The 18,661-nt window shown below is 50.0% G+C and overlaps 1 protein-coding gene across 1 annotated transcript in view; it reads right to left on the bottom strand.

Moving 5' to 3' along the window:
- Positions 1–16,175, bottom strand: part of Bcl2l11 (BCL2 like 11) — a 36,733-nt gene extending 20,558 nt beyond the window's left edge. The window contains 4 exon segments of the mRNA XM_028893395.1: positions 14,755–14,844; positions 15,019–15,155; positions 15,968–16,115; positions 16,118–16,175. Of these exon segments, the coding sequence (XP_028749228.1) occupies positions 14,755–14,844; positions 15,019–15,155; positions 15,968–16,115; positions 16,118–16,175 (433 nt within the window).
- Between the last annotated feature and the right edge of the window lie 2,486 nt (positions 16,176–18,661).

The following is an 18,661-nucleotide window of genomic DNA, read 5'->3' as shown; positions in this document are numbered from 1 at the left end:
GACCGTGAAGCTGTGACTTGCAGCAAGACTCCAACCCTGCAGGCCACTAGCCTGCACCAGAGGGGACTTCCCAGGCCCAGGGTTGTTCCTCTTTACTGTGAACAAATGCCACTATTAAAACTTTCTTATGTGCTGGGTCAGACACGTGCAGCTTTGCCAAGTGTCCTCTGCCTGCTGAGTTTTCATACGACTCCAAAGGAATAATCTTTTGAAATCCAAAACATGATTTTCTACGGCACGATACCAATTCGTTTTTCTATGCAGGAGGAGGAAAGGGAAAGGACATTCCTGATGCCAAAGGCCCTCGTGATGCAAGATGTGGGTCACTTGGCTAACAGTTTTCCAACTCATAAAGTAACACGAGATCTTCAAAGCTCAGTCACTGAAAGGATTAACATCTTGGGTAAGTGCTTGGGAGTGTAGTCAAGCTGGGACTTTGTTGCGCTGAACAGCACTGGGTTCAAAGAACTAAGGCCACATTGTGGCCTTCACGGCCCTTCTGCCAGACGTCCTGGCCTGCAACAGTGCTGTGAGCCAACACAGACGTTCATCCTAGCGCACTTACAATCTGGACTGCAAGCTCAGCCCAGGAGCCGGCTAGCTCAGTCCCCATGGCTAGGGGGCAGGCCCTGTTCTGGTGCCCCCGATTACCACTGGCATTACAGCGCCGCAGTAGCAGACGCCAACTGGAAACCTGCAGGAGGATTTCAGCCCCGTGTCTCTGGATGGTCGGGAATCCACAAAGATTAGATTTTAAAGTAATCAGCATGAATTAAACCAAATCTATATTCAACTCAGAACGGGACAAGGATTCCCTGATGTCCAAGTAGACACGGAATGTGTGACTTTGAAGAAAATGTTGCTTATTTCAAACACTCAACAGAACACACTGAGACAGTCAAGTGCCTTCAGTCCATGGACTGTAGGAAGAAAGAAGATGGCTACCCTCCAGAACCATCCCAGGGCTGTCCATCTCTGTCCCCGTCGCCGAAGCTCTGACTGGACCACCCACGTCTATAAAGACCTCTCCAATGATCCACTTGTAGATTCAAACAAGCTATAAAATAATCCCCAAAGAGATACTCCAAATATGGCGGGATGGGTGGGTGGTGTCCGCAGGTGGCCACTTTGATGCTCAATGTTCACTGTTCAGTGGGGCAAATAAAAAATTCTGGGGTGTTGTATCAACACAGTAATCTGCTTACTTAAATATCTTCCGAAACAATCTTCCTCCACTCAGACATACCCATAGCTCACAGGAGGAAGACAGCAACCGGCCAGTGTGCAGAGGCACTTTCAAAGTCCCCTTAAAGGGGCCAAGGTGTCCCGTCTCTTCCCAGGAGAGCTGTTGCCACTGTGGTGAGGGTACACTAAAGGCCACCAGACGCTCCTTTTGAAATGTGTACTCAGAAATAGCACCCAGAAACCAGTCAAGTCTCCCTCCTCCCTCTCATCTCCTCCCTCAACCTCCTTCCAGGTCTATTTTTTTTTTTTTTAGCTTCATCATTTTATTCCTTGATAGACAAATTTAACAAGTCCACCAAGCCAGTTGACAAGAATGAAAGCTATTGGAAATAACACAGGGGGCTGGAGGAAGAGGTCACAGGAAGTTTAGTGTCTGCTCTAGTTTGGAACCCTGGCACCCAGCACCAGGGAGGCAGAGACAGGAGGACCCCAGGACTCACTGGCTAACCAGCCTATTGGAATCTGTGACCTTCAGGATCAGTGAGAAACCCAGTTTTAAGTTCTAAAGGATCAGAGTGATTGAGGAAAACACTCAACATCTCTGGCCTCTGCAGACTGTGTACCAATGCATGCACTCATGCCTGCACACGAACACACACACACACACCCCACCCCACCCCACACCACAAACATACGCAAATGAAATTAAAAGGAGAAAGAAATAAAAATAAAGCAAAAGCATGCAGCCTAAGAGCTTAAGTTTCTCTCAATCTGTTTTTCCCTGGTGCACATTGGTGTCAAGCCTGAGTTGTCGCATGAATTCAAGACAGCACCTTAAAAACAGCCTGCTAGAATAAAATGCTCAGTAATGAAGTGCATGACCCAAAGCCAGAGCTTTCCTGCTCACTCTTCCGGCGTGTCCTCCCCACTGCCTTCACACAGCCCTGAGCTAATAAGTCATAACGGGCTGCTTTCATCCATTTCCAGCCGGATGGTTTGCAAAGCCCAAGTTAACCAAGGCCGGAGTTGGACAGAGATGTGGAAACTAGTATTCACAGGCCTTTTCTCCTTCACCAAGGTCTGTTTGGTGCAATCAAGTCCAAACTTAGTGGCAAGTGAGATCCAGGGCCTTTTCATTCATTTCTGATTCCACACCGGAAGTCTCCGCTATCGCTTCCCCTGAGCTGCCCCGAAACGCACACTCACATAGTTACTAGACAGGGGAGGTGGGCCAGGAGCCCGAGCTGTCCAGAGACATCTCAGTCCCAAGAGAAGCATGGCATCTAGTGGGAGACAGGGCGGGAGCCCTTGGTGACCGCCACCGGTTTCTTGGCCTTTCTCACTTCAGGGTCAGGTGCTGCATCCTCCACTGATGACCACTAAGTACTACAGAGCTCTCTTTGGGGAACTGAATGCTCCTTTCTAACCTTCCACCCCAATCATGATTCTGCCCCTAGGGCTGTAAGACAACCCATAATAATCCCTCTCAACTACTCCCCCATCTCCTTTAAATTATTTTGGATTTGATTATTTTTATTTTATGCATATGGGTGTTCTGCCTGTATGAAGGTCTGTGCACCGTGTGCATGTGGTGGAGAGAAGAGAGCAATGAACCTTCTGGAACTGTAGTTTGGCAGTTGTCAGCCACCACGTGGATGCTGATGATGGAACCCAGGCCCTCTGAAAGAGTAGCCAGTGCCTTTGAACTCTGGAGCCATCTCTCCAGCATATCATCTCTTTTTAATCAACAAAGCTGCCATCACACTTCCCAAACTTGATCCTAAGCTAGTTCCTCTCACCAGTAACACCCCCTGGGAGGCTCCTACCAGCATCACGGTGCCTCCCCGCCTAATTCCCCGCCCCCCCATGCCGTACTCCTGAAATCAGTGCTTTGAAGAGCCCAGGGCAGCATTTCATACCCACTGGTCAGGCCAGGACATGGGACATGCCTGTGTCTTGGTCTCTTTGACCTGTCCCACCAAGTCCCTGGGACAGCTCTATCTCTGTGCATAGTTGTTGTTTATATTAAGGAGGTTATGGGGATTTGACTGTGCATCTTATTTTAATAAGCATAAATAACTTCAAAACTTAGCAGGTCAAATGAAGACCAGCCCTGTATTTGCTTTAGGACAAAAACATAAAACCAACATCCTTTTCTATCGAGACAGCTCATTCCACCATTTACTCCACTAAGCAGTCAAAAGAACCACGTGGAGACCCTTTAAACACAAGGGCCCTAGCTCAGTGGGAAACCCTGGGCTCCACCCCCTGCGCCACAAGTATGGCCTGGGCGGAAGACATAGCTCAGTGGTAGGATACTTATCCTACCTGGCACGAGGGAGGCCTCAGGGTGATACCAGCTGGTGGCTCACACACCAGGAAGACCTGGACTACAGGGTGTGCGTGAGGCCAACCTGAGCTACTCAGGGAGAGTCTGAGCCGCGCCCCCAACAAGGCAAACATTCCCATCCAAACCGCAAAGTCAACATCCAACATCCAACTCCAAATACATTAACCCAATTAAGACTATTTTCCAGAATAAGTAATTTAAAAACCCCAAGTTACTAGCTTTTAGTAACTATAAATTGCTTCTAGACAGAAATCATATTGGGCCGAGGGTAAGGGGGAGATAAGAATTTACCCTATAATATAAAAACTCCTGGGTTCCAGAGTTGACTGTGGTTCCCATATGTAATTTAAAACCAGTAGCAAAAAAAAAAAAAAAAAAAAAAAAAAAGAGTGACAATAGTTTCCCCCCTAAATTCATGTAAGGTTTCACCTTTGACTGTTCCTTATCTCTCAGTGACAACAAAGATCAAGACACGGGCTGAAAAAAAAGGGGGGGCAAAAACAGCCTCTGCCGAAGTCACCCCTTAGCTCTTTGTTTTTTCAAATGAAAGCCTTAGTTACAAACTTAGCATTTATAATAGCCATATACAAACTCAGGCCGTAATTCAACACAGATGTACGGTCGTCGCGGGGAACTCGCCGTGAGGACGGAGACAACACACACTTCCCACTGACGTGCACAGAGGCAGCTGCCTCCTTCTACCCATCCCGCAGGAAAAGAATGAGGGCCTTCCCACCTCCGTCCCAGACGGCGCTTTGCATAATCACAAAGACAATCATCGCGCCTGGACAGTTCATGGTTTCCATGTCTGTCCCAGCTGGGCTCGGAGACTCTTCCCCAGACAACCCCAAAACCTTGTGTACCTTGAGCACGCCTGTGAGACACATCCAGGCTGGAGGTGACATCGCACCCCTGGGCGACACAACACAGGCCGAAGCCAGCTCATGATAACAGAGAGAAATGTAGGAAGAGCTAGACGCTGCTGCCAAAGGAAGCCTGAGCGTTCCTGAGATGACGGAGTGAGGATTAGTCAGTCAGAGAGGAGGTGGGAGCCAAGTTCCTTCACCACTGACCTGACGGGCAACTTGGGGTGACAGCTAACCTCTGAACAGTGGACCAGTCTGAGGGAGCTTGCAGAGAACTAGCCCAAACTGTACAACTGTTACATAACTTTTGTGCCCTGCCTCCACACAGGTGACTTCTCAGTCGGGAAAACACCAGACTGAAATAAAGATGAAGTTTATAGCTCGGCTTAATAGGCCTGTCCTGACTACAAACGCTAGCTGCGGTGACTGCAGGTACCGGAGGACATGGAAACCTGCTACCAGCGTGAGTTTAAGGCCACAGTCTGCTCCTCTGAGCAAGCCCCTGACATGCCTCTCCTCTCACCCACAAAGGCAGGGCAGACACAGCTGCCAGCAGCTCAACAGCTTGAGCCCAGTCTGAAAAAATCCCCTGGGTGACCCGGGACACTGGCGTCGCTGTCTGCTGCTCTGACCACTGGAGCGGCCTCCACGCTCCTATGTCAGGCACGTGCTCCCGAAACGCGTTATGATAACGGGACTATCCTCGTGGAAGAAGAAGGACCGAGACTCCCTGGGGGTCCCGGGCTAAAACTTCCCACCACTAGGCTTCATCACACTATCAGCACAGGAAGAGGGTGGACACGGTGACACCAATGTAGGCCAAGCTTGCAGTGGAGAAACCACACAGAGCTGTAAAATCCAAGCCAAAGTCGGAGGTGAGCTGCTACAGGGCACAGCATGCAAAGCACCCCTGGCTCTTCGTCAACGAACAGTCCATCTTCTTCTCAAGTCACTGAGTTGCTTCGACTGGTTCAGCAGAATTTACATACTAAGCTAAGGTTTGGATTCTCATCTATGCTAACGTCATACTGATCCTGACTTCATCGTCACCATTTTGTGCTAAGAAACTTCTCAAGGATCCCAAATCCAGATGAATCAAAACAAACAAGCAAACAAGCAAACAAACAAAAAAACCAAAGCTTCTCTCACTGTTTGTGGGGCTGGGGATCGAACCCAGGGCCTTGGAAGTGGTGGCAAGTGTTATCCCACTGAGTTACACCCGAACCCCAAGAAACTTCCTTGCATTTTCTCCAGTACAGTTAGTCTATAGAAAAGTAACACCACACACTCTGTATACCTTCCGATACAAGCATCCCTAAGGGAAAAACAGATCCTTTCCTTCCTAAATGGCTGGAGATACGGCTCAGTGGTTAGGAGCGCTTGCTGCTCTTACAGGGGACCCAAGTTCCCAGCACCCACATCAGGCAGCTTACAGCAGCCTGGAACTGCAGTTTCTGGAGATCCAATGTCCTCTTCTGGCTTGCTTAGGCATTTGTACAAGCATGTGCATATGCAGGCACATGTACACACATGTACACACATGTACACACACACACAACAATTACAATTGAAATCTTTTAAAAGTATCGAGTTTCTCATTTATTCCTCTGTAAGTTGCTTATATTCAAATGTTTTAGGAATAAGAATAGGAAACTACACTCTGGTACCTGAGAACACAATCTATCCTGAGGGGAGAGGGGTGAGGCTGAAAACTGTTACATCCAACCTGTTTCAATTCAACATGTATACTCATCTTGAACTGAAATGGTTGACTTTTATTGTTTTTCAGTTTCAGCTTCAAACACACTTTCATTCCTAAGGAAGCAGAGCTACGTCCAAGCACAGTCAGTAATCCATCTGTGCAGGCGGCCAGTAGCAGTACCAAGAACGATCCTGAGGCCAGGCCTCACCATTAGACAGCCCACTCCTGAGCTCTCACACCGGGAAAAGGCAGGGGGAAAACCCACTCCCACGTCCACACACACAAGCCAGGTCCGACTGGCTGGCACCAACTGTGAGCCAGGACTGCATACATGAGGGACACAGGCTCGAAGGGGAGATGAGTCACCAGCACAGCCCTCTCTTGTCCCCTTGGCAATGGGCCACGCAACAGGAGCCAGGAGCCCTTTATCATCAACATCATCGGGGGACAGGCCACAGCTCTCCTCAGGAACATGAAGCTCTGATTTGAAGAAGAAGAAAAGCAAGGGAAGAGAAAGCAGAGTCAAGTCTGGGCTCCCCGCAAGACACAAGGGACTCGAAGACTCATCCTAAGTAATACTCAGAGACCAGAGGGGCCTGGCCTCTTGCAAACCCAGGTTCAGCTTGCTATTAGGTAGTGCCGGGCTATGCTGTCAACACTGGGCCCCCACAGCACAGGAAAGCCTCACCTAGAAGGCCTTTGAAACACTTAGTTAAGGACGGCTCATGACCTCGCAAGTGACGGGGGAAGTCTTGACTTTCAGACAACGGGCCTTCTCTGTGGTAAAAAGCTCAGGCACCCCTTACTTTGAAAAGCTGTTCCAGAACACTGATCCGCTGGGGAAAGTGGTTCTCTGCCTCTGTCTGGCCACCATTCTCTTTTCAAACTACACATTTCTGAACTCTAGTCAAATTTCTGCCACATCAAATGGTCTGTCTCCAGCAGGTGGCCTAGGCTCAACCCCAAGCCAGGCAGAGCTGGTGTGGGCAGGGTTTCCAGATGCCCCTCCACGGTCTGAAGATTTGCCAACGAAGTCAAGGTTCTTTTTAGGGTAAAGTTCGGGTCCACCGGCAGAACCACAGCAGGTTCAGACCTTCCACCCCCTCAACTCAAGTGAGTTTCTAGAAAATATCTTCCCCTTTTTGCTTGTTTGGTCTGGAACCAGAGGGCTTTTGAGTCACACACAGCAACATTCCCACCAACACACTTCCCTGTGAGTTTCCTAGGCTCCAGAAGAGCCGTTCCTTTCCACAGACATCAGCAGGGAACACTGTATGTCAGCCATGCCTATGACCAGCTGGGACACTTTCTGGGAGGCAAGGAGAAGCCATGAGCTCCTACTAGGGGATTCCTGTCCCAAGTCCCACAGCACATAGAGAACTCGGGTCTTCACAAGATAGACGAGGAAACTGGAGCTCAAACAGACTTGACAGATGTGCTGTGGCCCTTGGGTCAGCAGAGGAGACCCCAAGATCCTGCCCAGACTTGCTCTGAGTGGTTGTACAAGGCTGAAGAGAGAGGCGACCAAGAAGGGCAGCTGACAGGGTCCCACGGGCTGGAGATGGTCCATTCTGCCAGGATATAAAGACAGCTCCCAAAGAAGTCTATGAGGGGACAGCGTCTGCCCGGAAGGCCTCTGATGACAGGCTGCCGCTGGATGTTGCTCTACCAGCACCAAGAGTGTCACAGTCAGTGCTACATTACACAGACGAGACAGGCTTGCATGGTGATGGGGTGTGGCAAATGCCGACAAGAAAGGTCACAGAGCCAAATGTGCAGTAGACACTGTTATATTTATCCAGGTGAGTTTTTTTTTTTTTTTCCCTTTTGGAGCAAAAAAGTCATACATCTGCACTACTTACAGTTGGACACATTTTCTTCATCTTTTTAGGCCTGTGAACTTCTTTAAAACAAAACTTGTTATCAACAATTCTGTCATCTTTTAAAAGAACATGCCAGGGCATGTCCCTCATTCCATTAATTTTTTTTTTTTTTAAAAGACTTATTTTGGTGTCTGTGTGTGCATGGAAAGTCTTGTCCCAGGCAGCAAGGCACCGCAGCCCAGGACAGAGCTCCAGCTCTAGGTAGACAGACACCCTAACATCTTCCCCCACCAGCACCCTGCACACAAACTAACATCAGTCCTTCTCCATTCCATCTCTTCTGTCTTATAATCTAACCACACATAACTCTAAGACTTGGGATTTTCTTTACGAAATGCCCCCAGGGGCATTACCTATTATCAAATTAGGCCTGGTTATCCATGCATACAGGAAGCAAGAGAGCACAGCCTGGGGCCAGGCCACCAGTCACACAGTGACTGGAACAACACACACTGGAGTTCTTAAAAAGAGGATTGTGGCTAATCTCTTTCTAATGTTATTCCATGCAGACAGGAATAGCAAAAGGCAAAAGAGGTGATTTCTGAAATTCTGAATTCTCTGTGGCCAGAGCCATTCAACATCCCCTTGGTCTACAGTGATGTTCCATAGCCACTGAAGGGTCAGCATTAAAATGTGGGGTCCTTTGAGTGTGATGAGTGCCTTTAGAGACCCCAGAGATACCATAATCTTTTCTCCCCCAGGGATGACACCTTGAGGGGTGCTGCTGTTGAGCCAAGAAGTGGGAACCTCTTCAGACACCAAATCTACCTTGATCTTAGATCCCCAGCCTCTGCAGCTGTGAGAAGTGAGCCGTCATTAAGCCATTCAGCCTGGAATTGTTATAGGCATCCTGAATGGAGTAAGACAAATACAAATAGCAAACAGGACCTAGTTAAAAGATACAGGCTCCCCAAAGGAGGGGCAGCCCATCGCCAGGCCCTCCTCCTTGATCACAGAGAGCCTTAACACCGTGTGCAAAACACAGGAAAATGGAGAGGGGGTAAGAGGCAGATTTCTGGGACTCTCAGCACAGGGAGACCGACCCTGGGGTAGTTAGTCCTCTCATGGCCTTCACACAGCCCAGACAGGTTGCTCCAGAACTGTGTGTTCTCACCAAGGGGCCCAGGGAAAGGATGACGGAAGAACACAGAACCGACTGTAGCAGAGGAACCCACTCAGTTTAAGCCTGGCCATCGGAGAGGTATTTTCCAGGGAGACTGGGGGTGCTTAGATTCCACAAGGAGCCACTGTGGGCAGAGGGCAAGTCCCTGTCCGGCAGAAGCGATCCTTTCGTCCTTCCTGGCGGAGTAGTATGACCACCTGGCTCCATCTCTTGCAGATGCCTTAGTCAGTGGCCTTAGTCCTTTGTCAAGGTAGCAGCAGCCGATTCTGGCTGCCAGGCAAATCTCCAACTAAGTAGCAAGGGAGAGGCTGCAAGGTCAGGTTGTCTACACAATACACACCCACCGGAGGAGCCGTGCAAAGCGAGGCTGCAGGCCCACCATAGAGCAACCGACACACCCACAACATGTGACACAATGCACTCGAAATGTAATGCACGTATCTTGGGGACATGAAGGGCAGAGGAAGACGGACCCATAGACACGAATCACCAATTTTTTTTCTTTCAAAAAAGTTAATATATTAGCATTGCATAAAGCAAAACTTGCAGCAGCAACAGAGAACCAACCTAGTAGGAGACACAATAGGTAGGTTTTCATTTCGTTTTGAGAATTCCTGCATCTTTCTCCAAAGCAGAGGACACCTCAGCAAAACAAAAACAAAATGAAACAAAAACCGAACATTGACTACTTCACAGAACTATAAAAGGAGTAACAGAAAGACGAGAGGAGACCCTCAAGTATTATAAAGGAAACTCTGCATCTAAGTAGCCCTCAGGCAAAGAAAACAAAGATGTACACACAAGTTCCATGAACATGAAAACCACTGCACCCAAACATGTAGGCGACAGCCCCAGCACGGGCGAGCGGACATTTTCAGCACTGAGTGCTTCACATCAGCAAAAAAGAAAGGCCTCAAAACCAGACTCTGCGTTCCTAGGCTCCAGAAGCTGGAGTTGCAGGGAAATCATTAACAAAAAGCAAAGAGAAGAAAATATAGGGCGAACACAGGGGGAAAAAAATCAATGAAACAAAAATCACCTATTTCAAAAAGCAAGAAAATAAACCTTAAAAAGGCTGACAGGTGTTTTTGTTGTTTGTTCTTGACACAAATTACCAGCATCAGGAAAGAAGCTGTCTTAGTTACTTTACTATTGCTGAGATAAAACACCAAGACCAAGGCAACTTATAAAATAAAGTTTAATTGGGTTTAAGGTCCCAGGGGGCCAAAGCTTTTGATGGCAGAGAGATGAAGGGGCAGCTGGACCAGCAGCTGAGAGCTCACATCTTTATCCTCAAAGGGCATATCATTGCTGGCTGCAGGCCTTTGAAACCTCAGTGCCCGAATCCAACAAGGCCACACCTCCTAATCCATCCCAAACAGTTCTACCAGTGGGGGATGAAATATTCAAACAAATCAGTCTATGGGAGCTGCCACAGTAGCTATTACAACAGAATCCACATTCATCTAAAACAACAAGGATGCTACAAATGCTTTTTACATCCATAAACCCAACAAATTAGAAAAATGTACCCCTTTCTCAAAACCCACAAACCACCAAAGTATAATCAAGATGAAGCCAACATCCAAAATAGTCCCAGAAGCACATAAACACACAGAATTAAGTCTAGAATCTAAAATGTATATCCTCCACCCTCCCTCCCCGAAGAGCCGACAACCACATTCTCACAAGAGGAGTCAATACTGGCTGAGATTGTGGCTCAGTTAGCGGAATGCTCGCCTACCATGCACGAAGCCCTGGGTTCGATCCTCAGCACTGCATACAAAAGGGCACAGGGGCACATGCCTGTAATCTCGGCACTTGGGAAGTGGAGGCTGGAGGATCAGACGATCAAGCAACAAGCACATCTTTGACTACGTAGTGAGTTCAAGGCCAGCCTGGGCTACTTAGGCCCTATCTCAAAAAATAACAAACAAACACCAAACAAAAATCCAAAAGCATTAATACTGCTTTTTCACAGTTTCTTCTGGAAATACAAGAGGAGGACTATTTCTCAACTCACTGAGTCCTTAATATCGAAAGCAAACAGCCATGAAGGATACCTCTCAAGGTGTGAAAATTTCTCAATAAAATACTCAATTCAGTCCAGCACTGTATACAAATAATATGTTCTGCCCAAGCAGGGTTTATCCCAGGCATACAGATAGCATTTAACCATGTAAATCAAATACAGTGACACACCACGCAAACAGGCTAACAGAGTCACAGTGCAAACACATCGTTAAAACCTAACTCTGAAAATTCTCAGGAACCTAGGAGTCGGGGTAAAACGTCCTAATTTTTATTACTTTTATAAAAGTATCTTCAAAATACCTATAGCCAACATAGTTACACAGTTAACGATTTTGCTCTTTAGACAGAAAGCTGCTGTCCCTCGGGGCTGCTTTCATGACTTCTATCCAACATAATTACTAAGTTCTAGTCAGTGCAGCAGGACAGGGAAAGAAATGAAACAGTCCCTATGCACAGATGACGCGAGTGTCTCCAGGGACCGCCCAAGAAATTACTTCATTTACTTGTGTGTACACACACACACGCACATGTGTGTTGTGTCTGTGATAGGGGGCACAAACTCAGAGGTCAGAAGACACCTCCCATCTCACCACAAATGTGCTGGGATTAGATATATGTTATCAAATCCTGCTTTATGTGGGATCTGAGTTCTGCTCCCAGTATGGTAAAAACAAAACACAACTCCATGGACAAGCTCACAGACAGAGCTCTACAGATCCCAACACTTGGTGTCTTCTGTTAGGCACACTCCAGCAGGTCCAATCCCCCGCAGGGGGCTCTCAATCTAAAGAAGGGGCCAATTGCCACAGGATGCTAAGGGGTACACAGAAGAATGAAAACTAACCATCACACGTGAATTCTGCTATGCCAGAAACAAGTCTAAAGTTTAAGATATCCACAAACACCACACAGAGACGTTACTGTCAATCACCATTCATCCTCTCTGCATTTCCAGTTCATACTGCCTAGGCCTCAGATTGAGAATGTGTATGAGGATCAAGTGATGCGGAAAACACATATGGAACAAAAACAAGATAAAAGGCAGCCGGTGAGTGTGCGGAAGGTTTTTATTAAGATAATCAGGCGTTCACCAAGAAAGAGTTTGGCAAGTCAATCCTCCCCAAGTATATGGAGGTGAATATCAAGTAAAAGGGTAGTTTCATTACACTGACCTCCACAGTGTAAACAAAATGTTCTTTCAAGATGTTTTCAGAAAAATCGGATACGGAGGAAACTGGAAGACATCCTAATACAGTGTCTACCTGCTGGGTATCTCCAATGAGACTCAGATCAAGGATGTGGGGTTCAGCTCAGTAGAGGAGAATTTACCTTAATGGGGAAAGCCCAAGGTTCAATCTCAAGAAATTAGTGGAGAAAGAATACAAGGACATAGCTTTTAAGTCACGCCCTGTGTCTCCTATCACATGCTACCAGTGGGGAAGAGGAGCCCCTAGCTAAGCAGGACCTCTGTGTAACCTCCCATTTGTGTTCCAGTGGGTCATACCAATCATAAAGGCTCCTTTGTGAAAAATGTATTTTGCAATAACTTATCAAAAGCACCATTGAAGATCTTAATGGTTGAGTAAAAAACACTAAACAAGTCCATAAAGATGGAGACCCCATCTCGGCTCAGCCTAAGCAGTCTATAGGCAGAAGCAAGATTGTGAGACTAGCCAGAAAAAAACATCAGTTGTGGACAAACATTTTACGTGTATTTAATATGTCTCCTATCACATCCAGCTAAGTCTTATTACCCATCCCATCCCAACATACCCTCTCCCCAAGCAAAACTCTCAAGAACTTACTGTTAAAAACCTACCTTGGTGCATTAACTTCACACAAACCCAGTAAGTTATTGTTTTAACCTATGCATTCACCTCAAGCTACCTTCCCAAACTCCTGGAGTGTAGTTAACACCGCAAAGGTACAACCATTAACTCTGCCTAAGAATTTAGATTGTGATCTTTAAAGTCCTGTACCTGCCATCTCAAATCATGGTGAATGACATTATATTTAGCTTCCTAATAGTACAGGACCCCAAATAAAAACAATTGTGACTTTCTTCACATTAGAACTAAAAGACACTGACTCATCCACTGTTCCTAGTTAACAGGGAAGGAGAAAATATTTCCCCAGATTACCCCACCACCTGCAGAGATCATTACCCTGGCCAGCAGTGTAAAACTCTAATAGCTTCCAGAGGGTCCTTAAATGCATAGGTTTTTAAGCACATATGCCATGGAGCCCCGTTAACTCAGCACATGCTGTAGATGTATGCATATGCTAGGCTACTTCATGGTAGAACGGTGGCAAGCGCCTGTTCCGAAACACTACTACAAGTGATAGTTAAAGTAATAGCGGACATAAGACTTCCAGCTCCTTTCAGTTAGGAGGGCTTAACAGTCCCCAGAACTCAGGCAACTCGCAGCTAACATATGGCTTAGATATCAAATGTGCTGATACCACGAACAAACTCCTGATGTCTTCTACAGGACAGGCTAGCCGGACACATACCAAACATGGTTGTGGATGATAAGGATCAAAATACATACTTTTGCTTTTGGTGGAGAAGTGACATGCAGAGCCATCTCTTCCCTGAGGTGAACCAGAAATGTGCACAGCCCCAGTCACAAGCTAAGAGGTCTAAAGAGTCAAATCCAGTCTACAGATGTCTCAACCTGGCTTTCAAGAGTCACTAAAGGAGCTAAAGAAGTTGTCGATGTTTGAATGTTGGATAGTTGACTTCAGAATCGGCAGGCCTGGTTATGATGCACTGTAGAAACACTGGCACTCTAAGACCTCACGTCCCCACAGCCATCATCCGGGGCAACCTTAATGCTGATGGTGCAAACACTCTCCAAAATGCCACTGAGCCTGCTGGCTCTGTTCCCTCACCAGTTTTATTGTGCATCACCATGAATATGTTCTCTTGGTTTAAGAGTCTCACATAGATCTGGGAGTTGTTAGGGGCAGGGGCATGAGTTTGATCAAATGAGACTGTATGCATGAATGAAATCTCAGAAATAAGGATGGTATTTTTTTTAAAAAAGATTCTAACACTGACTTTAGCCCTTGAAATAAAAATCCACAGTCTAATCTCATCCATACTAAGTCCAATCCCTTGAAGCAAGAAGGAGCTTATAGGGGAATTTGGACATAAAAGCATCTTCAGGGTTCTATGTTGGGTCTGCTGAAGACACCTCTGTGGAGCCTGTCTTCAGAGATGATCAATTTGCCCATCTCTTTCTTCACATCTCCAGTGGTTATTAAACTATTTTATATATCTGACCAGGTCCTTTTCTAACACAATGACATTAATACCTAAGCTTAGTGGTTGAGACCAATTATACCCTGGTTATAAGATTCAGCTTGAAGGCTGCAGAGACTCAAACGTTGCAGCTCAACAGGTTGATGATGTTTGTACTTCATAAATTCATGCCACAAAATTTACAAATTACAAAAACGTGTTGAGCTCTCCAAACGTCTTCCGTTTCCATCAAAATATAGAACAAGCCACTTGACCGAGGCTTTAAAGGCCACCCACATCCTTGAAGCCTGTATTCAAACAAGCACACACCAACTGCCTCTTTTCTTACCCGGGCATGGCTTACCCATCGCACTGAGATAATGGTTGAAGGCCTGGCAAGGAGGACTTGGGGTTTGTGTTGACTTGTCACAACTCATGGGTGCCGGACTCCTGTCTGTGTCAAAAGAGAAATACCCACTGGAGGACCGGGACAGCAGAGAAGATCTTCTCACAAAGATGAAAAGTGGGGATCTGGTAGCAAAAGGCCCAGGGCTGGCCGGTGGGGCCAGCGGGCCCTGAGGGCTGCCGTGGGGGCAGCGGTCCCCTTCGCCGCCTCCGTCGGGATTACCTTGCGGTTCTGTCTGTAGGGAGGTAGGGGCCCCAGGCCTAAGCTGGGGAGGCCTCTCAGCAGGCTGCAATTGTCCACCTTCTCTGTCACACTCAGAACTTACATCAGAAGGTTGCTTGGCCATTTGGTCTTTTTTTCTGCAAGGAAATCGGGAGGAAAAAAGATTATCTTCAGCAAACTAAGTTATAAAATCATTCCATCTACTCCTTAAGAATTCTAGAGTCAATCTTATATCTTTGTTATGTTTACTTTTCTGATCATCTTCCAAGTAAGATTAAAAGTGCATCCAAAATAATGAAGGTGTTTATTTTGGTGCAGGGTGGAACTAAATTAGACCACCAAACAAAACAAAGTATCAACTCCATAGCTTGTGGAGTCGGTGCGCTCACGCACATACACAAGCACAGAAGTTTCATGAGGAGCAGCTTGTGGGAAGCCTACTACATTTCGTGCTTTTCGTTCAGGACAAACTTGAATTAAGTCTGAAAGTCCCAGCGGGCTCTCACTTCCCGGGCTCAGACGCGACGCTGGAGCACAGGAGCGGGCGCAGATGCAGAGATTGCAGGCGGCTGGCCGCCTTCCCTGCTCCGGCCCCATTGTTTGCCGAAAATGCTGAGGGCAGCAAGTCTGGAGAAGGTTTGGCAGCGGCCGTCAGTCGTAGTAAGTGCGTCACAATAGAGTTTGTAACTCCGAGCGCAGCTCCGCCCGGGTCGAGCGCCCTCGGCCGCAAGGTCCCTCCTGCTGCCAGCCCCTGCGCGCCACCCCAAACACGAAACCACTTCTCTCGGGAGCAACCTTGCCCGAATGTGTACACTTCCAAATGGGGGCCTTCAGAGCCATCCCCTTTGCAAGCTTCACACCTAACTGAGCGCGCTCGGCAATACCCGGCGCGCGGCTGCTTCCACCCCGGAGACTCTTTCCCTCCCCGGGCCACCACGACGAGACTCACGTCCTCCCCTTCCCTTCCGAGCGCGGTGTCCGGCGCCGATCGGACGACCCCAGAGCGTCGCCGCCGAGGAGGCAAGGAAAACAAAGCCGGGCCCTGGGCTCCAGAGTCCCGCGCCTGCCCGTCCGCCCGCCGCCACGCTCCGCGGGGAGCCCAAGGTTTCGCGCGCCGCGCCTGTGGCCCGCGCTGCACCGGCCGCCGCCGGGATCATCCTCCGCCTCCTCCCGCTCCGCCCCTCGCGCGCAGCTCCCGCCGCCGCGCGGGTACCGCCAGCCCTGCGCCGCTGGCGCCGGCTGCCAGTGCTCCCCATTGGCCCGCGCGCGGTGGCTCCCCATTGTAGCCAATGGGCAGAGGCGGCGAGGGCGGCGCCTACGGGTCAGGCAGCCGAAGGCGAGGCGATTGTTGACAAACTCGCCGCCCAGCGCCGCTCCGGCTCTGCCGGCCGCCGCAACTCTGGCTGGAACTTAGGGGGCCGGGCTGCTTTGCTCCGCGCCCCGCCCCGCCCCTGGGCCCGGCCCGGTCGCCGCGCGCCCTGCGGGAGTTCCCGCCGCCTGGGCAGCGGGACACTAGAGACAAAGCGGGACCCGCGTCCTCCTGGGATCCACCGGGCCACGATCCCACTCCAAGCCGCTGGAGGCAAAGACCCTCCGCAGTCCCGAGCCGAACTTCTCTGCAACTTCACCTGTTGTGCCCCATGTGCCACCGACACGCACCCAATATGAACGACCACCTCGGGTCTTGGCGTGTACATCCAAACCCCCAGCGTCCAGTTAGCCCTCCATAAGCTGCGCCTGCCTGGGGGCAAGAGGCCCGGGAGCTCACAAGCCACCAGCCTGTGCGACTGGGTCCCGGTGCGATCCCGCTCCATAGAGCCGACCGGGCAGTCAGCTGGCCGGGGCTCGGAACACTCGTGGCCTAAGTGGTCCTGGGAGTCCTATGGGGTCTTTCAGCTCCTGTAGATACTGTGGCCCTCAGCGTCCATAGGACGCTCGCAAACTACTGGACAGGGCCGCCAGGGACATCCGGGAAAACGAAATCGGCCACTGTGGCCAAACCGGGGCTTGAATGAATACAAGCAAAGTCTAGGCGCGTGTGATTTTAATACTCAAACCTCCGCAATGAAGCCGCGCCAGCAAAGAGCCAAGTCTACCGGCCCGCGGCTAACGCGCGGCTACTTCTCCCGGGCCGCCTGGCTCGCGGCGACGCTTCCCGGCTGGACGTACGGCCGGGCACCACGGAACGGGTCCTCGGCTCCAAGCCGAGACTACGCGCCCTCCCGGCCCGCGAGAGATGCCTCACCAGCCCTTCGTGCGGCATCGCAGCCCAAGCCAGACTTCGGCTCAGTGCTCGCAGCTTCTGTGCCTACGACCCTTTCCCAGAAGTGCCCTGCCAGGCAGGGACCTCGGCGCGACTCGCGGCATTCGCCTCCTGCAGCCGCGCGCCAAGCGGGACAAACCAGCGCCTCCACCCGCACGTGCGACACCAGAGACAGATGAAGCCGCTCTGCGCCTGCGGCGCCTGTCTTCCATCGGTCCCCGGCGGGCGCCCCCGGGAATCGCGAATCGCGGAGTGTTTACCTTGCGTTTCTCAGTCCGAGAATCAGAGTCAGACATTGGGGGGACGAGGGCCGGGGAAGGGCGCCGAGGTGGTGGCGGCGGGGAGCGGCAGAGGTTGTGCAGATGCAAGTGGGGCACAGTTCGCAGAGCGGCTGCAGAAATCCGGTGACGGCGAAGGCGGCAAGGACCGCAGAGCTCCAAACAGCTGGTGACCCAGTGCCTGCGGGGAGCGAAGTGAAACCAGCCTGGCCCAGCGACTCGGCTCCTACTGGGCCCCCGCTCCCGTGCCCAATCACCGCGGGCTCCGCCCCCGCTCGGTCCGGCCCTCGGCGAACCGGAAAGCAAGCCCCACCCCCCCGCGGCCCTTAGGCCGCTGGCGCGTGCAGGCTGCGACAGGTACTGGCGAGGGTAACCCCGCAGCTTGCCTGCAGCGCCCGCGCTCCGCCTACCCCAGCGTGTTTACCCTAGTGACTTGGCCCGCGGGCAGCCGCATGCAAGCCCATCCTCCACCCTGAATGTACCCGCCCCTCCCTGCCCCTCCCTGTCCGCCTGTAGCGGCCACCTCGCAGAGCGGAACTTAGGGGGCGCTCAGGGCACACTGCTCTGTGTCCAGCTTGGCCGCGGGCACCAGTGGGAAGTCTCAGGAGGCGTCCCTGCGCCCTTGCTTTGCGGAGCTTCTCAGCCCCAAGCCATGGGTTGGTGCATTGGCCTTTGACTGTCATCTCCAAGAATTCATGGCCTCCAGGGAACACAGATCAGCAAGATATTCACACCTCCTCGGCTGTGCCTCATGCGGGACTCTTTAACGCCACTGCCTTTTGTCGCCATTTATGATCTACCTGGTTGAGTGTGTGTGTGTGTGTGTGTGTGTGTGTGTGTGTGTGTGTGTGTGTGTGTGTTATTTTCCCCAATGCCCAGCTACTTAAGCAGAGCTGGTGGTGGGAAGGACAGTTGAGAGAAAGGCGAAAGATCATCCTAGGTCTGCAGCTCAGCTTTGGATCGCAATGAGTGCGCATGGCAAGCAAATAAAATAGGGGAATGAGAAAGTAACTAAAAAGAGTATAAGGAAAAAGGGGGGGCTACCGAGGAAAGACGGCTGTGCCATGCGTTCTGTTGGGAGCCTCGATATTTATTGGGTTCA

Source organism: Peromyscus leucopus, chromosome 4, assembly GCF_004664715.2.
Source record: "Peromyscus leucopus breed LL Stock chromosome 4, UCI_PerLeu_2.1, whole genome shotgun sequence".
NCBI lineage: Eukaryota > Metazoa > Chordata > Mammalia > Rodentia > Cricetidae > Peromyscus > Peromyscus leucopus.
This window is presented reverse-complemented; position numbering and strand designations above follow the sequence as displayed.